This window comes from Phacochoerus africanus, chromosome 11 (genome assembly GCF_016906955.1).
Source record: "Phacochoerus africanus isolate WHEZ1 chromosome 11, ROS_Pafr_v1, whole genome shotgun sequence".
Taxonomy (NCBI): Eukaryota; Metazoa; Chordata; class Mammalia; order Artiodactyla; family Suidae; genus Phacochoerus; species Phacochoerus africanus.
In genome coordinates this window covers 129,626,927-129,650,957 of record NC_062554.1, presented here as the reverse complement: position 1 = coordinate 129,650,957, position 24,031 = coordinate 129,626,927, and the positions used below count along the sequence as shown (strand labels likewise).

At 37.3% G+C, this 24,031-nt stretch overlaps 1 protein-coding gene across 7 annotated transcripts in view; it reads left to right on the top strand.

The window, feature by feature from the left end:
* The window catches only part of RPS6KC1 (ribosomal protein S6 kinase C1), a 183,661-nt gene that overhangs the window by 36,640 nt on the left and 122,990 nt on the right, over positions 1-24,031 (top strand). For 4 of the 7 annotated variants that reach the window (XM_047751827.1, XM_047751829.1, XM_047751828.1 and 1 more), the window contains 2 exons: positions 3,309-3,424; positions 17,085-17,178. In XM_047751827.1, the coding sequence (XP_047607783.1) occupies positions 3,309-3,424; positions 17,085-17,178 (210 nt within the window). Of the gene's footprint in view, positions 1-3,308; positions 3,425-4,256; positions 4,885-17,084; positions 17,179-24,031 lie in introns of those variants that run through there. The other 3 variants (XM_047751832.1, XM_047751833.1, XM_047751834.1) reach the window with 3 other exon arrangements.

The window sequence follows — 24,031 nt, the reverse complement described above, 5'->3', positions numbered from 1 at the left end:
TGAAAATGTTCTAATTCATCTCTGCTTGTCCGAGTTTAGTGGAATAAAAATGCACAGATCAATAGAAATATGACAGAGCTGCACTTTTGACGTATTTGTTCTGTTTAGAAGTTGACCTACTCATTGCAGAAGCATTTTAATACAGTTTAATAGGGAGTGGGGTGAATCATTGATCACACTAGGATTAAAGCAGCCACATTTTTATGTATTGGTATGAGCTAGTAAGTAAGAGTTTTTAGGATTTCATCCAGTATTAGAAAGTTTTTCGTTAGAATTTCTCAACAAATAGTTTTAATTCATTTAAAGATAATAACAGCTGATCTTGTGGGATGAAGCATAACATAATATGTGCATTTTCTGGATTTCTGTTCCAAGATTACAGATGCTCACAAAATTACCAATGTTAATTTATAGACATTATAGTTTACTTTTTTGTTTAAAGAATAAATATGTTGGACAGTAATCATAAGCACCAATGCATACTTAATTTCTTATTTAGGCAAAAGAAGGAATAATGGATAGTTAGCTATCATTTTAACCTATTTGGCCGATAGTTTTTCCCCAGGATTGATTATCTTAGATGGTTTTCAGGCCAAAGAATTTGCTCTACATGTTAGGGCTCTTGAAAGTTTCTTTTCAGATGATATTATTGCTAAGTTTCTTTTCAGATGATATTATTGCTAGGCAAGCTAGCAGTGTCATTTTAGGTGTGTTTTTATCATTGGGAGAATTTAATTTAACTTAATTATTGCACATGAACTGGCAACTAAAAGAAAAATACATTTAGTATAATGGATTATGTTAGGTTTGATTATTTGTGACAAAACTTAAAACCAGGTGTTTGTTACTTTCTTTCTCACAGCATATGATCTGGAGGAAGCCTCAGGTAGGGCAGCTCCTCAGTAATCCCGAGTCCAAGCTCTTGCCTTGTTGCCCTGTCATTTGTAACCTCCCATGTCCTGGTCTTTCCTGGAAGGGGAAAGGGAGGTAGAAGAACGGGGGAGAGTGAGGGTGTCTATCACTGGTCTCTTTTTTTTTTTTTTGTCTTTTTAATATTTCTTGGGCCGCTCCCGCGGCATATGGAGGTTCCCAGGCTAGGGTTCTAATCAGAGCTGTAGCTGCCAGCCTACGCCAGAGCCACAGCAACACAGGATCCGAGCCGCGTCTGCAACCTACACCACAGCTCATGGCAATGCCGGATCGTTAACCCACTGAGCAAGGGCAGGGACCGAACCCGCAACCTCATGGTTCCTAGTCGAATTCGTTAACCACTGCGCCACGACGGGAACTCCTATCACTGGTCTCTTAAAGAGACTTCTGGGAAGCTGCAAAATAACTTCTGTTTATATGTTATTGGTCAGAATTTAGTCCATGTTTACATGTAACTGAAAGGCAACCTGGAAATGATAATCTTTTTTTTTTTTTTTTTTTTCCCCACCGCCCCTGGGCCACCACATACCTGGTTAGAAATTGGTATCATTTTACTTAGAAAGAAGGTGAGAACAAATATTGGGATGGCAACTGGCAGCCGATCCAGCCTAGAATAAATAAAGTAACATAGTGGATTCTAAGAATCCTCTGATTGGAGTTCCCGTTGTGGCTCAGCGGAAACCAATCTGACTAGTATTCATAAGGATGCAGGTTCGATCCCTGGCCTTGCTCAGTGGGTGAAGGATCCGGCATTGCCATGAGCTGTGGTGTAGGTCGCAGATGTGGCTTGGATCTGGCATTGCTGTGGCGTAGACCAGCTGCTGTAGCTCTAATTCAGTTCTTACCTGGGAACCCCATGTGCTGCAGGTGCGGTCCTAAAAATGACCAAAAAAAAAAAAAAATCTTCTGATTGGTTGCTACCTGCCTGCTATCCTTTACTGGGTCCTGGACTTTTTGAGGATGCTGATACAAGTTACAGATTTTCTCCCTAGAAAAATGTACCTGTGGACATAATGCATGGAATTTTGTGGGATTGTTATAACCTATCCGTTAAGTACAGGGAGTTGCTCTGGACCCACTGTTAAAATTTCTTACTAATGATGACTCTCTTCTAGAATAGAATGTTCCACTGTAAGATTGTTCTTTGTATTAGAAAGTTTTCCCAAGTTTTTATTATTCACTCCTAATACAGTCAACAAAAATGTATTAGCGTGTTCTGTATGCTGGACACTGTAATGGTACCTGAAGATTCAAAGACACCATGATTCTTTATTAAGTGGTTATTTACTGTGTGCTGTACGGAACTGTTCAAGTACATTGTTCATTTTCTCCGTTTTATAAGTAGGAAATAATCTGCCCAAGATTTTATAGCTAGTGAACGATAGAGTAAATAGTTTGGACCCAGGTCTAATTCTAAAACTGTTTCTTTTAGTTACCGTGAAGTAGACATTTCACCATAAGCATGAAACATATTGAGCTGAGGTATTCAAGTGTTTTGGTTTCAAATTCTTGCCTTGGGTAATATACTTAGGAATCTCTTTATGCCTTTATTTTCTATTGACATTTGAAAAGCCATTTATAATGTTTGAGTACGGGATATGCTCCTCTCTTCATTTTTTTATTTTTTTAAACCTAAGTTGCAATCAGTGTGATACATGGCATGTGACAGATGGCAACCAGAAATGTGATCTGAGTGCAGTACAAAGTAATCATATTTGAAAATGTCTTACCAGCATTCAAATTGTATATATCATTAAAAAATTCAATGAAAACCACTTTTCGATCACCTTCTAAATCAGAGCTCGCTGGTGCTGCGTGTGTTCTCTTTTTTTTCTTGCAAGTATGCTTTCATGTACGCTGACAGCATCACACATGGAATTTGGCTTGAAAGCTTTTTGCTTCAAGCTGAGGTTTTTGACCTACTGATATACAGATGTTCTCATAATTTCCTCTCTTCAGCTCCTTTATAAATCAAAAAAGAGTGGGAAAGGGAAAATTACATGAGTAATTAGAGTATTAAATTACTATAGAAAACCATTTGAGTTCTTTATAATTCTCTTTTCAACTTTACTTTCAAATTACTAGCTTCTTAAATGATAAGTTTTTTGTATTGACAGGCTTTAGATTATGACTGCACTATTTATTTACTAGTTGACACCTCTGCTTCTTGTTTGAGCAGAAACGTTATTTTCTTTTCTGATGGGAGCACTGCAGATTTCCAGTTGTAAAGACTAGATTTGACGCCAGAAGATTGCATGATGTGCATGATGTGCAAGTAGGCAGGGATAGGCCTTCTGCTTTCTAAGTTGTGAACCTAGATTGTCATAAACCGGTGTTTGATCTGTCTCCTTAAGTGTTTGATTCTTATTTAATTCTAGGACGATTCGACGAAACCGTTATTGAAGAGAGGAGACAGTGTGCTGAAGACCTGCTGCAGTTCTCTGCCAATATTCCTGCTCTTTATAACAGTAAACAGCTTGAAGATTTTTTCAAGGTTTGGTAGTCTTTCTGCAGTATTTTGTATTTTATTAAATGCCTTTGTTTTCTAATTTGTAGTAAGGTAAGTTTCAAGCTTTTTCTTTTTTTCTTTTACTTTTTTATTCTTTTGGCTGCACCTGCGGCTTATGGAGGTTCCCAGGCCAGGCTGGGGTCCAATCAGAGTTACAGCTGCCGGTCTACACCACAGCCACAGCAACATCATATCCGAGCTGAGTCTGCGACCTGCACCACAGCTTATGGCAATGCTAGATCCTTAACCCACTGAGCAAGGCCAGGGATCAAACCTGGAACTGCATGGTTCCTAGTTGGTTCGTTTCCGCTCCCCGCCCCGTGGCAACGAGTTCTTTATCCATTCATTTGTTGATGACACTTAGGTTGCCTCATGTCTTGGTTATTATAAATAATGCTGCTACGATGAGTTCATTATCATTTTTAACAATATTTTCTAATATATTTTGTACTGAAACTGTGATAGTTGTCGGTTGACATGTTTTAATTCTCCTGTTGCATATAGCTTTTTAGAAAAAAGTTAAGTGATTGTGCCATCACTATTTTCCCTTCTTTAACAATTGTAGATGTAATTTCTTAGACTGTGTAGCCAGTGAGTCATATGAGGATCTTACAAAAGGATCTTACCAAAGGATCTACATAAGGAATTTATTATTTTTTAATTTTAATTTAAATTTTTTTATTTTAAAGACTGCACCAGGCATATGGAAGTTCCCAGGCCAGGGACTGAATCTATCTATAGCTGTGGTAACACCTGTACCAGGCCAGGGATGGAACCTGCATCTTTGCATCTACCTGAGCCACTGCAGTTGAATTCTTAACTCCCAGTGGGAATTCCCAGGAATTTATTTTTTATGACCTATTTTAGTTAACTGAAGATAGCTGATCTTTTGAGAGATATTGCAAACTGACTTAGAAATAGTAGTAGAAAAGTTTGTAGTAATAACGATTCCTGCTGATTGACTTTGTTGCTTAATTTTTCATTACTCTGCAAACTTGGCTGAGTTTGATGAAGGTGGCTTCTGCTTATGACCTAATGCAGATCTTTAGGATAAAAGGCCAAGTCAAGTTGATGTAGTATTCAGCTGTTTGCTAAATACAGTGTTTCTATGTAGCTGGGAGTCTATGCTTATAGAAAAATGTAGCATTGTTAAGCAAGAAGAATATTGCTTTGTAGAAATTTTGAAAGACACTTTTGCAGATTAACATACCAAAGGCTAAAAAGGGATATAGAAGTCAGATCATCGATTTTAAACACTTTAAGTAAAAATTAGCAGTTCATTCTGTTGCTTTTGAATTTGGGAATTCCTTGTTATAACTGCTGCTGGAAGATACTTTGTGAAACGAGAGACAAAAGAAGAGGAAGAAAAACCCTGGCAGTTTTAAGAGACGTCAAGCTGGTCTTGGAAAATATCTTGGGACTATTTTAAGCAGTGTGGTAGGCAGGTGAGAGATACTGATTTGGTAATATCATAAGAGTTATACTTAGTTTCTTTACATAGAAATAAGTACATATAGTCTTTGAAAGTTATTTAGCTATAAATAACCACCACCAACACAGCTCACCAAATTATCTTAAACAAGAAAAGGGTTTATTTATCTTACACAACAAAAAGGTTTTCTTCATATAATATATATAGATTCTTCATGGTATAGTTGATTTACAGCATTATTTAAGTTTCAGGTATACAACATAATGATTAATGATTTTCAGGTATACAACATAATAGATTATACTCTATTCATAGTTATTATAAGATATTGGCTGTGTTCCTTGTGCTGTACATTATATCCTGGTATCTTGTTGTCTTTTTTCTTCTTTTGGTTGCACTTGTGGCATATGGAAGTTCCTAAGCTAGGGACTGAATTAGAGCTACAGCTGTAGGCCTATGCCACAGCTATAGCAGTGCCAGATCTGAGCTACATCTGTGACCTAATGGCAATGCCAGATCCTTAGGCCGCTAAATGAGACCAGGTATCAAACCTGCATCCTCACAGAAACAGCATTGGGTTCTTAACCTGCTGAGCCACAATGGATACTCTGGTAGCTTGTTTATTTTATACATAGTAGTTTGTACCTCTTTTTTTTTCTTTGACTGCGCCCATGGCATGTGGAAGTTCCTCAGCCAGGGTTTGTACCTGAGTCACAGCGGTGACCCAAGCCTCTAGTGAAAATACCAGGTCTTTAACCCGCCCTGCCAGAAGGGAACTCCTTGTACCTCTTAATCCCCTACCCCCCTGTTTTGATCCTTCCTTCTTTCTTCTCCCTACTTTTAACCATTAATTCTTTATATCTGTGAGTCTGTTTTTTTTTTTAAAAAATATTCACTGGTTTGTTTTAGTTTTTAGATTACACTTACAAGTGATATCAGATAGTATTTGTCTTTCTCTTTCTAACTTATTTCACTAAGCACAGTACTCTCCAAGTCCATCCATGTATAGCAAAATTTTATTCTTTCCTATGGCTGAGTAGTATTGTGTACATGCATGTCTTCTTTATCCATTCGTCTGTTGTTGATGGACACTTAAGTTGCATCTGTATCTTGCCTATTGTAAATAAAGCTACTCTGAACATTGGAGTGCATGTATCTTTTTGAATCAGTGTTATTGTTTCTTTCGGTTATATACCCGGTAGTGGAATGGCTGGATTGTGTGGTAGTTCTCTTTTTAGTTCTTTGAGGAACTTCCATACTGTTTTCCTCGGTGTCTCTACCAATTTACTTTTCCACCAACAGTGTACAATGGTTCCCTTTTCTTCCTATCTTCGCCAACATTTGTAATCTTTTTGATGATAACTGTTCTGACAGGTGTGAGATATTGTGGTTTTGATGTTGAACATCTTCTCACGTGGCAGATGGCCGTCTGTATGTCTTCTTTGGAAAAATGTCTGTTTAGATCTTCTGCCCATTTTTAAATTGGGTTGACTTTTTTTTTTTTTTTTGATGTTGAGTTGTATGAACTGTTTATGCATTTTGGATATTAATACCTTATCAGTCATATAATTTGCAAATGTTTTCTCCTACTTCAGTAGGCTTTTTTTTTGTTTTATTTTATTGATGATTTCTTTTGCTGTTCTAAAGCTTTTTAGTTCAGTTAGGTCCCATTTGTTTATTTTCACTTTTGTTTCCTTTGCCTTAGGAAACAGATCCAAAAAAATATTGCTATGATTTGTGTCCAAGAATGTTCCATCTGTGGAGTTCCCATCGTGGCTCAGTGGTTAACGAATCTGACTAGGAACCCTGATTTGTGGGTTTGATCCCTGTCCTTGCTCAGTGGGTTAAGGATCCGGCGTTGCCGTGAGCTGTGGTGTAGGTTGCAGACGTGGCTCGGATCCCGTGTTGCTCTGGCTCTGGCGTAGGTCGGTGGCTGCAGCTCTGATTGGACCCCTATCCTGGGAATCTCCATATGCCACGGGAGTGGCCCAAGAAATGGCAAAAAAGCCAAAAAAAAAAGTTCCATCTGTGTATTATTCTAGGAGTTTTGTGGTTTCTAGTCTTATATTTAAGTCTTTAATCCATTTCGAGTTTAGTTTTGTATGTTGTATGAGAAAATGTTCTAATTTCATTTTTTTTTTAAACGTGTAGCTGTCCAGTTTTTCAGTACCACTTATTAAAGAGACTGTCTTTTCCTCATTGTGTATTTTTGCCTCCTTTGTGGTGGATTCATTGACCATGAGTGAATGAGTTTATTTCTGGGCTCTCAAAAGTTTTAGGTTTTTGTTTTTTGGTTTTTTTTTTTTTGACTTTTTGACTTTTGACTTTTTGTGTTTTCAGGGCTGTACCTGTGGCATATGGAGGTTCCCAGGCTAGGGGTCTAATCAGAGCTAGCTGCCAGCCTACACCACAGCCACAGCAGCACTAGATCTGAGCCACATCTGCAACCTGCACCACAGCTTATGACAATGCTGGATCCTTGACCTACTGAGTGGGGCCAGGGGTTGAACCCACCACCTCATGGTTCCTAGTTGGATTTGTTTCTGCTGCTCCACAACAGGGAACTCCCAAAAGTTTTAGTTTTGATAAATTATAATGTACCAATCTTTTTCTTTTTTGAATCATACTTTTATTGTCCTAACAACTCTTTGATTAATCTAAAGTCAAGGAAATTTTCTCCTATGCTCTTTTCTAGAAGTTTTAGTCTTACATTTAGGTCTGTAACCCATTTTCAGTTAATTTTTGTGTATAAAGTGAAGTAACAGTCTAAATTTATATTTTGGCACATGAATATCTAATAGTCTCGGCACATTTGTTGAAAAGACTACCCTTTTTGCATTGAGGTATATTGGTACTGTTGCTGTAAAAATTGATTGGAATGTAATGCTTTATTTCTGGACTTGTAACATCTTCTGTTGTTCTGCCTGTTCTTATAACAGTACTGTATTGTCTTGATTATTGTAACTTTATAATAAGTTTTGAAATTAGGTAGTGTAAGTTTTCTCCCTTTATTTGCATTTTTTCAAAATGGTTTTGACAATTTTGATTCCTTTGAATTTTCATAAAATGTTTCAGCATCAGCTTATTCATATGAATGAAAAATTCTCATAGAATTTTTTTGTTGTTGTTGTTGGCTGCACTTATGGCATGTGGAAGTTCCTGTGCCAGGGATCAAACTTGTGCCACAGCAGCGACATGGGCCACTGTGGTGATAATGCTGGATCCTTAACCTGCTGCTGCACCACATGGGAACTCCTGATAGAATTTTGATTAGAATTGTATTAAATCTGTAGTTCAGTTTGGTGGGAATTATTATCTTAGCAATAATGTCTTCTAATCTATGAACATGAAATAACTATTTATTTAGGTGTTCTTCAGTTTGTCTCAGCAGTGTTTCATGTATAAGGCTGGCACTTCTTCTGTTAAATTTATTGCTAAATATTTTATTCTTTTGATGCTATTATGAATGGGATTCATTTAACATTATGCTTTAAAGTTTTGTCCATGTTATAGCAGGTATCCATGCTTCATTCCTTTTTCATGCTTGTTATAATAGTCCTTTGTGTGGATCCATCGATTTGCCACATTTTGTTTATTCATTTATCAATTGATGCACTTTTGGGTTGTCTCCTCCTTTTGACGATTACGAATGATGCGGTTATGAATATTGGCGTATAAGTTTTTGTGTGGATATATTTTTTTCCTTTTTCTTAGGTACACACATAGGAGTGGAGTTGAAGTGAGAGGACTTTAAACTCTAATTGATTTAATTTTCTTGTTATAAGTCTGTTCTGTTTTTCTCTTTCTTCTTGTATCAGCTTGCTAACTTGCATCTTCCTGGGAGTTTTCTTCTAAATTCTACAATTTGTTCATGATATTCCTATTTAATGTTTTAAATTTCTATAGGACGATAGTGATGTCCCCTCATACATTCATTATTTTGGTAATTTGTGTCTTGTCTATTTTTTTCTTGGTTGGTCTAGCTAAAAAAGTTTTGTTGCTCTTTTCAAAGAATCAACTTGGTTTCATTGATTTTTTTTCTCTATTTTGTTTATGGATTTCTATTCTAAACTTTTGCATGCTTTCGATTTTCTTTGCTTTTATCTAATTCTTTAATTCCTTAAAGTGGAAGCTTAAGTTACTGATGTATCAAAATAGTTCTTCTTGTCTAACATAGGCATTTGTAGCTATAAATTTCCCTCTTAGAACTGCTTAAATTCATCCCACAATTTTTTTTTTTGTATTGTTTTTTGGCTGTGCCCTCAGTGTGTGGAAGTTCCTGGGCCAGGAATTGAACCTGAGCCATAGCAGTGACCCGAGCCACTCCAGTGACAGCAGGGGATACTTAACCCGCTGTGCCATAAGAGAATTCCCTTATTTTCACTTTTATTCAATTCAGAGTATTTTCTGATTGTGATTTTTCTGTTGACCTAATGGTTATTTGGAAATATGTGCTTTAATTTAGAAATATTTGTGGATTCCCTAAAGTTTCATCTGTTATTGATTTTCAATTTTGTTTTTGTGTGGCTGTGGTCAGAAAATAGACATTGTATGATTTCATTCCTTTTACATTTACTGAAACCTGGTTTATTTCTTAGCATATATGGCTCCTCTGGAGAACTTTCATTTTGAACATTGAAGGAATATATATTGTGTTGTCGTGTAGAGTTTTATGTAAATATCTCTTAGTTCAAATTACTTGATAGTATTGTTTAACTCTTCTTTATCCTTGATGATTTTTTGTAGTTGTTTTAGCAATTATTATTATTATTATTTTGTCTTTTGGCATTTCTTGGGCTGCTCCCATGGCATATGGAGGTTCCCCGGCTAGGGGTCGAATCGGAGCTGTAGCCACCGGCCTACGCCAGAGCCACAGCAATGCAGGATCTGAGCCACGTCTGCAACCTACACCACAGCTCACGGCAACGCCAGATCCTAAACCCACTGAGCAAGGCCAGGAATTGAACCCGCAACCTCATGGTTCCTAGTTGGATTCGTTAACCACTGAGCCATGACGGAAACTCCTGTTTTAGAAATTATTAAGATAGAGGCATTGAAGTATCCAATTACTATTGAATTTTTGATTTTTTCTTTCAGTTGTGGTCATTTTTATTTTGGGTCTTTTTTGGCATGTGCATGTATATTTAAATAGCTATATCTTCCTGATGAATTGATTTTCTTAACGTTATGGAATTTCCCTCTTTGTAGTAACATTTCTTGTCCAAAGTCTATTCCGTGTGATTTTAATATAGGCACTCTAGGTTTCTTACAGTTTGCACGATACCTTTCTTTTCATTCTTTTGCTTTCTGTCTGTGTTATTGAATCTAAAGGATACTCATATGCATTGTATGTAGTTTGATCATTTTTTAAAATCCAGCCTGAAAATTGCTGTTGTTGATCGGGGTATTTAGTCCTTTTATATTTAAATTAATTATTGATAGGATTGAATTTTTTTTTTGCCTTTTGTTGTTGTTATTGTTGTTGTTGCTATTTCTTGGGCCGCTCCCACGGCATATGGAGGTTCCCAGGCTAGGGGTTGAATCGGAGCTGTAGCCACCGGCCTACGCCAGAGCCACAGCAGCGCAGGATCCGAGCCGCGTCTGCAACCTACACCACAGCTCACGGCAACGCTGGATCGTTAACCCACTGAGCAAGGGCAGGGACCGAACCCGCAACCTCATGGTTCCTAGTCGGATTCGTTAACCACTGTGCCACGACGGGAACTCCAGGATTGAATTTTTGTCTGCTGTTTTGCTTTTTGTCATTATGTCTCACATGTTTTATTCTTTTGCTTCTCCTTTATGCCACCTTTTGTATTAAATATTTATTGTACCACTAAATTTTTTGTGTGTGGGGGGGTGGTTTTTTTTTTTGGGTCTTTTTGCCTTTTCTAGGGCCGCACCCACGGCATATGGAGGTTCCCAGGCTAGGGGTTCAATTGGAACTGCAGCTGCCAAGCCTACGCCAGAGCCACAGTAACGCAGGATCTGAGCCCTATCTGCAGCCTACACCACAGCTCATGCAACACCGGATCCCTAACCCACTGAGCAAGGCCAGGGATCGAACCCGCAACCCCATGGTTCCCAGTTGGATTTGTTAACCACTGAGCCACGACAGAAACTCCTGTAATGTGTGTTTTTAAAAGTTATATTCTTACTGTTTGCTCTGAGGATTAAAATATGTATTTTAATTTATGGCAATTTACTTAGAAGAATACTAACTTAATTCTGGTAAAATATAGAAAGTTTGCTCCGTAAAGCTCTATTTACTCCCCCTTTTTTTGTGGTATAATTATCACATATACCTCAAATAGATTATAAACTGATCAGTACAGCATTACGATGTCATTTAAAAATCTTACGAGAGGAAAAGAGAACAACATGTATTTATGTGGTCTTTTATATTACCTTTTACCCTCATATTTACCTTTTCTTTTTTTGGTGTTTATTTGTTCAGGTGGATTTGAATGACCATATGTTGTCATTTTCTTTCAGCTTTTTATGTGTAAGGCAGGTTTGCTTGCAGTAGTTTCCTAGTCTTTCTGCGGCCAGCACCATAGCTCACGGCAACGCCAGATCCTTAACCCACTGAGTGAGGCCAGGGATTGAACCCGCGACCTCATGGTTCCTAGTCAGAATCATTTCTGCTGCTCCAAAACTGGAACTCCTGTCTTTTTTTAATGTGAAGTCAGCTGTTAATTGTACCGTACTTCCACTAAGTCTTTTTCTGTTGCTCCTTTCAGGATTTAACCTTTGCATTTCATCAGAGTCACTGTGTGTTGGTCTTGTTCTGTTTATTTTATTTTGGATAAAATTTATCTTCTTGTATTTGTAGATTCTTATTTTTTTTTCTTTTTAGGGCCACACCCACAGCATATGAAAGTTCCCAAGGCTACAGGTCGAGTTGGAGCTGTAGCTGCCGGTCTATGCCACAGCCATAGTAATGCCAGATCCGAGCTGTGTCTGTGACCTACACTGTAGCTTATGGCAACACTGGATCCTCAACCCACAGAGTGAGGTCAGGGGTCAAATGCACATCCTCATGGATTCTAGTTAACTGGTTTTGTTATCACTGAGCCACCATGGAACTCATAGATTAATTTTTTAAAGTCAAATTTTGGAAGTTTTCTGCCCTTACGTCTTCAAATTTTTTAAAGCCTTTTTTTCTCTCTCATGTCTGGTATTCACATACTTACATATAAGTTGGTATGCTTGATATTATCACACAGCTCTTCCCTGGTTCTCTTTATTATTATTCAGTTTTTTTCCATCTGATCTTCATATTCGGTAGTTTCTATTTATCTTCAAGTTCATTTATTATTTCTCAAATCTGTAGTTTAATTTAAAATTTTGTTACTATACTTTTCAACTCTAGGATTTTCATCTGGTTCTTTTTTTAAAATTGAGACTCATTCACATAATGTAAAATTCACCATTTAAAGTGTTCAGCTTAGTTTTTTTTAGTATATTCACAAGATTATACAGCCATTATTACTAATTCTAGGACATTTTCATTACCCCATAAAGAAACCTCATACCCATTAACGTTCATTCGTCTTGCCCCAACCCTTGGCAAACACTAGTCTGTTTTCTGTTTGATGGGTTTGCCTATTCTGGACATAAATGGATTCATACAGTGTGTGGCCTTTTGCATCTGACTTGTTTCCTATGGCTTAGTGTTTTTTAGGGTTCATCTATATTGTAGCATGTATCAGCACTTAGATCCTTTACATGGCTGAGTAATATTCCAGTAAGTGGATATGAATAAGTATCCATTTATTAAGTACCCGTTCATTCATCAGTTGATGGACATGTGGATTGTTTCCACTTTTGGCTGCTAATGAATAACGCTTCATTTGGTTCTTTTTTTTTTAATGATTTCTGTTTATTTTTTCTGTTTTATGAATCATAGCCATCGTACTTTCCTTTAAAAATGATTTCCTTCGGTTGTTAGAATGTAGTTGCAAGTAGCTGCTTTGGAGTATTTGCCTCTAAGTCCAACGTCTTTGACCTCCTCAGAGTTAGTTTCTACTGACTGCTTCTTTTCCCCTGTGTCTGGAGCACATACTTTACTCTTTCTTTGTATGTCTCATACTTTTGTTGTTGAACACTGAAAATTTTGGTGATATAACAACTCTGTTCTGATTTTTTTCGTTTGAAGATTGTTGCTATTGTTTCGTTGGTGTGTTTAGTAGCATGTCTGTACTAAATTTGTGGAGTCTGTCTGATGTGAGATGTGTTAACTTCTAATATCTTTTCTCAATTTAAATTTTTTATTGCACTTTTATATGTGGCTAAGTAGGGGCTAGCCCTGTATAATCTTTGTTTCGTTACATGCTTCTCCCTTATGCTGATGATTCTTTGTGCATTTTCAAAGTTCCAGCAGTTTTAAGTTTGCCTTAAAAGTTGGCTTTTGTTTTCCTTTGCGATCTCTTGCATTTCCTGTGTGTGTGTGCCCCCTCCTATGGTTTGCCAGGGATTGCAAATAGAATTGATTCCTCTCTGATTTTTCCTGCAGAAATAGGTAAGAGCTTATTAAGAAACCTTATGGCTGTGTGATTTTCTGGCTAATATCCCTCTAAATGCCTGGCTAATGTGCTGGTCCTCTGCTCACTGCAGCTTCATGCCTGCCCAGCCACTGTTCTTGCCATTTGTTTGGCATTGACATTGCTACTGTTACTGCTGCTGTGTGGGGTGGCCTTTTTTCTGTGCTTAAGTCTGAATCATGCCAGCCTCTTCTGCAAGTGAATCTGTTGGTTTTTAAGGCTTGCCTTTCCCTGTGTAATTACCATGGCAACCCAGCTGGGGTGGAAGATGGAAACAACCCCAGGCAAGAATGCCACAGGCTCCCAAAAGTTCTTAACGGTGGTTCTGTGGGTTTTTTTTTTTTTTTTAATGAGTAGCCATATATTAATTTGCTTTATGTTTTTGGTCAATTTCCAGAACTCTCTGGTGGTTTTGACAGTTTTTTGTAGTTTTATCATTGCCTTTTGGTGGGGGTGGGTAGAGCATTGGCTGACTTATCACTGTATTTGGATATTCCAGCATATCTGAACTCCTTCTCCCCCATTGACTCATTATTAATCTAAACCTTTGAAATGCTGTATAATAACAGTTTCTTTTTACTGCATACTCAGAAACACCAAAAAGTTAATATTTTTGAACTAGAAATTTAAAATGGAATTGTGGTATATTTTCTTTCTACTTCCTTTTTTAAGGTTTTGTAGAACAGTTTTTGTTACTATTTTTTCATTAAATATTCATTCTTTATTATTTATTTTGTGTAATAGTATTTGTTAAATTAGGTAAGTAAAATTTCAGATTATGAGCTGAAACATTTTTTGCATTCTTTAGTATTTTGTTTTTATCTTATAAGCAGACTTTATATCAGCTAGTAATAATAACAAAAATTGAGTGCTTACATTGTTCTAAACATTTTGCAAGTATGAAATCTTTTAGTTCTAACAAATCCTTGAGTTATATAGACATTGTTTCCATTTTATAGGTGGTTAATAGTTGAAAGGCACTTTCTGTTAAGTGAGATTTAAGTAAAATCAACTTTATTAAAATTCTCAAGAATGCTTTTATATTTTCTTAGGATTTGGTTTAGAGATTGTTTAAAAGATTGCTTAGTCTAGGACATATACTCTTCTTTTTAGAGTAAAATTCACTTATAATCTGTGATTTGAATATTTCAATAAAGAAATAGAACGAAGTGATAGAAATTCTTGTTAAAAATAATTATTTTCTAAGTTTTAGTTTACTTAACAGGGAAGTAAAATTTGGTTATTTGTGAGGAACCATTTTAAATTTCTCTTCCTTAGAGATAAACTGTCAGGGAGACTTTCGATTAGGTAAAGAAAGTTGCTGGGGGTGGAGGAAAAAAGATGGTTTTTGAGTTTTTTGTGCAGACATAGAAAATAGGGGTCTTGTATTTCTCTTGGGTTTTGTGATCCTGGTAAAAGTGTTTGGGGACATAGAATTGCTCGTGGAAGGCAGAAGGAAGGTTGCTAAAGAGCGGAAAAGCTATTTATTTATTTACCATGGGCCACTGCTGTAGCATGGGGAAGTTCCTAGGCCATAGATTGTACCTGAGCCACAGCAGCAACCCAGGCCACTGTGGTGGTAGTGCTAGATCATTAACTCCCTGAGGTACATGGGAACTCCTTCTGTTTTTTTGTTTTGTTTTTTCGGTTTCTTTCTTTCTTTTTTTTTTTTGGAAGAGCTGCTATTTTAGTTAGTTAACAATTATTAGTGTTATAAGCCTTTATATCTCTGATTGAAGCATTTAGTCCATAAAACCACAGCACAGATCACACCATGCATGCCTGATATAGCATTCTCTAGTTGGATGCAGAGTAAGAGAAGAGTATTTTCAAGCCTGAATTTGCAAACTTAGAGATAGAATTAAGATGATGGCCACATGGAGAAGAAATCAGTTTTGTATTTATTAAAAATGTCTCTTTAATAAAACATCTTAAATTTATTTGGATCTGTGTACATTGTATGCAAGTGGTTCCCAAATATAAGGCACTTCTGGGATCACTTGAGGTGCTGTGTGGTATGCTATAGTTTTTAATTTGGTAAAATTAAGTGACTTCCTAATGGAGTCCATCATTTACCGCTAATTAGAAAGACTAGTAAAACTACTGAGGATACTGAACAATATCCAGCACTTTAGCTGGTGGGCTTTCCCTTTTTCTGTATTTTTTTAAATGAGAACTTTTGATAGATTTAAAATAACATGCTTTTTTTTTTTTTAAGTATTTTCAGTTTATTTATTTATTTATTTTTTATAATTTTTTTTATTTTCCCACTGTACAGCAAGGGGGTCAGGTTATCCTTACATGTATACATTACAATTACATTTTCCCCCACCCTTTCTTCTGTTGCAACATGAGTATCTAGACAAAGTTCTCAATGCTATTCAGCAGGATCTCCTTGTAAATCTATTCTTTTTTTTTTTGTCTTTTTGTCTTTTTTGTTGTTGTTGTTGCTATTTCTTGGGCCGCTCCCGCGGCACATGGAGGTTCCCAGGCTAGGGGTTGAATCGGAGCTGTAGCCACCGGCCTACGCCAGAGCCACAGCAACGCGGGATCCGAGCCGTGTCTGCAACCTACACCACAGCTCACGGCAACGCCTTAACCCACTGAGCAAGGGCAGGGACCGAACCCGCAACCTCATGGTTCCTAGTCAGATTCGTTAACCACTGCGCCACGACGGGAACTCCTTTTTTTTTTTAAAATCTATTCTAAATTGTGTCTGATAAGCCCAAGCTCCCGATCCCTCCCACTCCCTCCCCCTCCCATCAGGCAGCCACAAGTCTCTTCTCCAAGTCCATGATTTTCTTTTCTGTGGAGATGTTCATTTGTGCTGGATATTAGATTCCAGTTATGAGTGATATCCTATGGTATTTGTCTTTGTCTTTCTGGCTCATTTCACTCATTATGAGATTCTCTAGTTCCATCCATGTTGCTGCAAATGGCATTATGTCATTCTTTTTTATGGCTGAGTAATATTCCATTGTGTATATATACCACATCTTCCGAATCCAATCATCTGTCAATGGACATTTGGGTTGTTTCCATGTCCTGGCTATTGTGAATAGTGCTGCAATGAACATGCGGGTGCACGTGTCTCTTTTAAGTCGAATTTTGTCCGGATAGATGCCCAAGAGTGGGATTGCGGGGTCATATGGAAGTTCTATGTATAGATTTCTAAGGTATCTCCAAACTGTTCTCCATAGTGGCTGTACCAGTTTACATTCCCACCAGCAGTGCAGGAGGGTTCCCTTTTCTCCACAGCCCCTCCAGCACTTGTTATTTGTGGATAAAATAACATGCTTTTATAAAAAGCCATACATTTTAGAAACACTGTAAAATTCCTATTGAATTTTTGAATAATAGGCTATTTTTAGAGCAGTTTAGGTTTATAGAAAAATTTCGCAGGGAGAGTATAGTTTTCCTGTATATTTCCCTTTCTTTCTCACAGAGTTTTCCCTATTGTTAACATCTTGCAGTGGTGTGGTGCATTTGTTACATTTGGTGAAATACTATTGGATATTCCTATTGGTTTTTTTAAAAGCAACTGTAGTCTAGTTTAATAGAGGAATGTTTTGGTAATTCTTAGTTGAGATAACTATTGTTCATTCATTACTGATTTAAAAAAAAAACTCTTATTGACAGTGAAACACAGTTACTCTGATCTTTTTAGGGTGGAATAATCAATGATGGTTCAGAATTGATTGGTCCTGTTGAAGCTTATTCGGATTCCCTCATTGATAGCTTTCCTGAGTGTAGTACAGAAGGTAAGAGATTTTAATTTTCTTTTTCATGTCAGTGATTTTGGATTGCAGAAGTCTATATATCATATCTACATTGTCAAAATTAGATTGATAAAGGAATTTGAGAATATTTGACTAATTCTGATGTTTTTCCTTTCACATTTTAATATCACTGACATTGAGTGCATTGCTGATATCTGCATTTAACTGACAGCTTTTTTATTTCTCAGTGATATATAAAATAGAGATTTTGTCCTACAGTTAATGGCTTCTTAAATTTGATGAAATGTGGTGTAATACATGTTTAGAATTTGTATTGTCTAGTATAAGAATGCCTTGCTAAAGTTTATTTGGAAGCATCTAACTTTTAGACAATTAGTTTCAAGACTAGCTTTAAAAGTTTAGTTATATTCTAGAAAGAATAAATCCGAGGCAGTTATAGTGTTTTTGATATGTTTTATAATAACATGAGTCTAAATCAAAGCAATTTTTGTACTTTTACTCACTGTAATTCAGGAATGCTTGATCTCGTTTTATCTCTCTCTTAAACCATCCTTGAATTTTTATGAAGATTTAAAATACATGCATTTTGGTCCTTGAATTTTCTTTGCTAGTTTTCATCCAGAAAATATTTTGGAATTAAAAGAGAGAGACTGGGGACAGGGGTGGGGAGAGTCTTTAAAAAAAAAAATAGGTAATTAGATTTATTTGAGGTGACTTAGGTTTGGTTTCCGTAAGGGAGAAACCATTGACTAGGTAATATTTCTTGATCTCTTTCTTGGGTAAGAATGTATGGTGGAGGAGATTGGTTTATGATTCTAACATCAGAGGCAGCCATGATCTCATAGTAGAGATGTTTTTGTGGGATGTGTGTTGATGTCATACACTGACAGACGTGTCGACATAGGTCTATTGCAGTAAATTCCCATTTTGTTTTGATAAGAGCAACAAGTTCCCATCCATTATGTGGGCTGATATACTTAAAATTTGTTTTTCTTTTGGTGGTACTACATTGAGAAGTGATGAGCTTTGCTTATTTTTCGTGACGGCTCCCATTGACTTGAAACAAAGTCCATTAACTTATATCTGTGTTCTGTGTAATGCACTGGGGACCTTAGGCCCAGGGGTTTCCACTGGGTCCTCAGTATCAGCTTAGGTCATAAAAAATCCACCCTGAATTAGCTTAGGTCATAAAAAAATCATTGTTGACAGTAATTTTACTTTACAATCCATTAGGTTTTTTTTTGGGGGGGGGGAATCTATTCTCCATGACCTGATTTGATCTGAGGCCCTTACTAATCTTTGGGAAATCCAATCACTGCGTGGGATCTCAAGGTGTCTGTATCTAGCACTAGTTTCCTTGGAGGGTGAGGTTTCTGGGTTAACCTGATCTGTCTGGCTGTTGCCTCTGAGATAACCTCTTCCTGAAAGAAGGAGAGGGCTTTTTCGGCCTGTAAAATTTGCTAATTTGGTGATGTCCAAAAGAGGACAAGTAATAGGAGAGTTAAAGAGATTTGTGGGAGAGTATTCAACGAGGAGCACAGTTCTTCAGCACAGTTCTTCAGCGTCGTTACCGAATGTTTCTTTTCTCTGTTTTTTGTTGCAGGAATTGAAGGATATGTGATTTGGGAATGGTTCTATTCTTTGATAGCCATACTAAGTCTTTATTACCTGGGTAGGAGTCAGCCATGGTGAGAGAAGGGTGTCTTGGGAACCTATTTTATTATAAGAAGGGACGTGGTGCCGAGATCTTTTGTCCTTTGCTTTAGTTTAGGAGAGAAGAGGAGCATTATTAGGATGCCTTTTTTGTGGTGGCGTTCCAGAATATGAAAGGCTCTTTGTAATAAAAGGTGGTTGTTAATACGTTAACATAGATGTAACCTAAGGTAGGTTATGTCCCCGACCTTATAAGCTTGTAATGTCCAAATTGAGACACTTCCGAGAATCAAAGATGTTACTGTTGTACTTACTGTCTGCCATGACAGTAAGCATAAACCTGAACTGCCTGGGCCAACTGGGTGTAGGGGCCACCCTACTTACAGCACAAGTAGAGTTAATTTGTTTCAGAGTTTACCTTTGATGTTTCAAAAAGAAGAGTTTTCCTTGGAAGCAGTTGTCACTCAGGAATATACTTTTGTCAGAGAAATTGAGAGCAACCTTTCAGTTAAAAACACAGAGGAAGACCCACGGTATCTAAAAGTAATGCTGACGTTTTCTCCTTTCATTGTAGAGCTTGGTTTTCTAACTACTGTACCATCTCTAAAACACACCGTGGTCCATGAAGAGTAAAAAACGTGGGCCTGGAAATGCGGTTAATGTTTATGTTTTTTGCCCCCTCCCTTTAAAAGCCTTTATACCTGGCTAATTAATGCTGCTGAAAAAGGTACCTTGTTGGCAAATGCAGGTCGGAGTGTCAGACAGCTTGCACATGCATTGTTATTTGAGACGAGAAAAGACTTTTAAATATCGTGAGATTGCCTGGCATACTGGGCAAGTGGAAGATTTACTTTCATACCAAAAGGTCTGCGAACCCCAGGGACAACCAAGGGAGAGGGCCTTTAGTAGGAAAAGAGGGGAGAGCCGGCAGCCAGCCAGGCCTTGCAGGTATGCAGTGAATTGGAAGGTGGAGAAATTGTGGAGGCAAATGCTTGTGATTTGGATTTAGAGCCAAAATGTGAGGGGGCGATTCACTCCATAACAGCTCCTCTGAGTGTAGTATTTTAAATGGTGTTTTGAAGGTGGATTCATTCTCCATACTTGTGATTTAGTTTGCCAGTGGAATGAGCCAGAGGGGCAAATCTTAATATCTAGTCTGCAGTGTCAGGGTCCTTCAGGTAGAGGTAGAATGACGTGACAAGTTTATCACCCCTCGGAGAACAGGTGTAGAGGCTAAGTGACCATTATTTTATTAGTATCGTAAAAATGCAGTCAAGTCTTGATTTACCTTGAAAGAAAGTTTTCTAAGGAAAACAAAAGCGCTGGATTACTGGATTTAAAAAAATTCATTATTTTATACTGTAATGTGATAGAAGAAACACCTTAAGTTTAGCAAAACCAATAATTTGGTGATTAACTGCTAAATATATTTTATGTAATATGAAATTGAAAATTATAAAATTATTCAGTAGGTTTTTAAATAAAAAGTATTTTTTTTGTATTTAAAATGAAATGCTGGTTGCTTTTCCTCCTTTGTTCAATGAAATTAAACTATATTTTTTCAAAAATGAAAGATTTACTTGATTGTTCACATCTTATTTCCTTTTTAAAATTCCTTCTTTTTGTTGAATTAACTTAGCTATGAAGTTACTGTGACATTTGTGGAAACCTGGCCAAAATGGTGCATGGGAATTGAATTTTTTGACATGTTTTTCTCATCTGTTGGCCTGTTGGAGGAATGTAGGTTGCTTTACTGCCATGCTGGCCTTGATATTGAGCCTTTGATGTTGGTATAAGCTCATCTGGTAACCTGTGTCATTTCCTCTTCCTCGTACCTTACTTCTTCTGCAGTGTTGGGAGGGACGTTTTCCAAGTGTATGCAGAAAATAAGAGAAAATAATTAGGTGATCAATTTGTAAATACAAATTGAGAGATCAGCTTCTTATATGTAACATATCTTAAGAGTAAATTTTTTTTTTTTTTGAGTTTTCTTGAGCTGCTCCCACGGCATATGGAGGTTCCCAGGCTAGGAGTTGAATTGGAGCTGTAGCTGCCAGTCTGTGCCAGAGCCACAGCAATGCAGGATCCGAGCTGCGTCTTCGACCCGCACCACAGCTCATGGCAATGCCAGATCCTTAACCCCACTGAGCGAGGTCAGGGAACGAACCCCCAACGTCATGGTTCCTAGTTGGATTCGTTAACCACTGTGCCATGATGGGAACTCCAAGAGTGAATATTCTTAAATGTCTCCTGTAGTAGCCAAATTTACTTTTTTTCCTTCTTTTTTCTTTTCTTTTCTTTTTTTTTTGCCTGTAAATTGTGGAGTAAAAGCTCCCCAAGTGCTCATTGTAACAATTATAGACAAAAGAATGGGTCTATTAAGCTGTCTTGAGGTAGCTATTTTAGAGTAAATGAGATGTACATTTTGAGAATAGCATCTATTTCTGGTTTATATAAGGGACCACTTAAAATAACCTTCAGTTCAAGGTTTGTATACTTATTTGATGGTAGAGTAATAATTCTTTGCATTATGTAGATAAGCTCAAAGATGACAAAATACAGAAAGCTTAATTAAAAGCAATTTAAATTTAAAGTAGAATTTAGTGCAAATGTCCACTAGGTGGCACCATGAGAACTCTAAATCTTGTTACTGAAATAATTCTAGGTCCTCCTGTATTATGTTAAGGTGTGCTTTTTAAGTTCGAAGCTCCTTTTTCTCTTAAGTTAACTTTTATTCACTGTCCCTTATTACTTGAATTTTCTTTGATGGGGAAATTTAAGATAAATAGGAAAAAAGTTCAAGATAGGCACAAATGAGAATGTGTCATTGTGTGTATGTGGGCATATAAAACAACACAAATTATAAATACTGAACCTTAACAACTCTAGGGCTATTGAAGATAATGTTGGATATTAAGAGTTTAGGAATTGGGTGGGACAAATAACAAGAAATTCATGATATGTTGTGGGAATGGGTTTTAGAGTAGAAGGAACATTGGAAGTGATAATCTCTGATTTTATAGTTAAAAGTTGGAATTTTAGGAGTTCCCACTGTGGTGCATTAAGAATCCAACTGCAGCAGCTGGGGTTACTGTGGAGGTGCAGGTTTGATCCCTGACCCCATGTAGTGATCCGGTGTTGCTGCAGCTGCGGCTTGGATTCAGTCCCTGGTCCGGGAACTTCATATGCCGTGAGTGCGGCTATTAAAAAGAAATTTAAGAAAAATTGGAACTTAAGAGAAGCTAAGCCAGGTGCCTAAGGCAATCAAGGCACTCCATATATTTAATAGCAATCACAGAACTGTATTTTAACATTAGATTTAGTTTTCTGGAGGGGAAGGCAGGGAGAATACATCTTTGGTATAGAAAGCTCATTGTGTTCTGGTAGCAGGTCTGATTTGCAGAGTATATTGTGGGAAGTAGCAGCATAAAAATTCATTAGGTAGAAATGGAAGCCAACTCATAGATCTTTGTTGTTTATGATAAGATAACAGTATTAGGGTTGTAATTGTGATTGATGTGTTGTTTTCTGAGCTTCTTTTTTTTTTTAACCAAATATGCAATAGATATTCTGATATTCTTTTTCTAAATTTTCAAGGTTGAAGCAGAGGCATGTCCCAAGGACGTTATAAAAACGTGAAACGTCAAAGGAATGGTTCTTTTTCAGTAGCAGTAGCTATTACTGAATGATGAGTTGGTAGTGAAGTACAGGAATTTAACTAACATCAACTTTTAGATTTAGATATTCACTTAAAATCATATTTATGAGGGCTTGTTTCTTAGTGGAGACTGATAACCTTCTCCCTCAGGGTGACCTTTGTTCTGCCTGCTAGATATCTTGCATGTGTGTGAAGCCTGAGTCATTGTTACTATGAAAAGTAGAAACTCCCTTTCAGTGACTATGACAGTATTTGAACCTTAGGGCTCAGTGAAAGCTATCAGCTAATAGTAATGAGGCCATATATTTTATATATAGTTGGCCATGAGAGACCACCTGTTGTTCGAAAGGAAACGGATCTCTTTTTGCAGATGGTCTTCAAATACAGATTTCTGATAGTTTATAGTATAAAGATTTATTCTATGGCAACTCAACCTTTTTCCCTGGTGTCTGTCTTTCAGAGATGGTGTCCTAGACAGATTTCACTGTACTGCCCTACTCTGAGCAGTTCAAAGCACAGAAGGTGAGGGTAGGTAGGTGAACTGGAATGCTATACAAACCCCTCCTGTCTGTAGCTGCTTTTCAACCAGTCGCCTGGGGCCCTCTAATAGCCCTGAGACTTGAATCTCTGTGATATGAACCTGGAGGCAGAACGCTTTTATGGCACCTTTGACTCCCCTCACCTCCCCCCCCATCCTTTCCAAAGAAGGCTTAGGTTTCTGACTTGATGGTGTTGGTAAAGGATGCACCTTTTACTCTCAGGGTGGCCTGGAGGGCCTCTTTAAACATGGATTGACTTCAGGTTGGCTTAACTTGTGACAGCTAGCCTCTGTATTGTCAGTTGTTGCCCTGCCTTATCCACAGTGTTCTTCCTGTCACCTGAACTGAGACCCTCTTTCTTGATTGCAGCTCTCCTTATCCTGTTAACTTTCTGGGTTTTAGGGAACTAGTGTCCATTTCATGTGATGCTTATACATGTAGTTTTGTGTAAAACAGTTTGAATGACAGAACTGTGATTTCCAGGAGTGCACAAGCACTGTATTAAGTAGATTTATTAATGATATGAGACAAATAAACTAGCTACTGAGGATTTGCCTGTCTCCGCCCCATCTTTGTATTCAGTGCTGAGGTGGTGAAGGGGAGTGTTCTTGAGCTGGTTGAGAAGAAGAGACTTTATAAATTGCTTCAATGTGCAAGAGAAACATATCGGGGAGTACTGGATTAGTTTCAGTGTATTGTTGAGTTACTGTGATAAGGTTAGGCTTTTCAGGTATATTAGGGTGCATCTTAAGAGGATAATTAAAGGAAGAAAATAAGAAAGGAAGAAGTGTCAGGGGTTAGTCTGCTTTAAACAGATCTGTCTTTATAATCATTTCTGTCTTCTCTCTTAAGCTAGAAATTCCTTGGCACTGGCTGTTGGATTGTTCATACAGGCCTGCATTTTAGAAATTATGTGCGTACAACATATTTTTATTTTCAAACAAATTCCCAGTTTTAGCCCTTGTTGTATCTGGTTTGACATCCTTCACATACAGAGCTTTAAGGGCTTACCATACACATACAG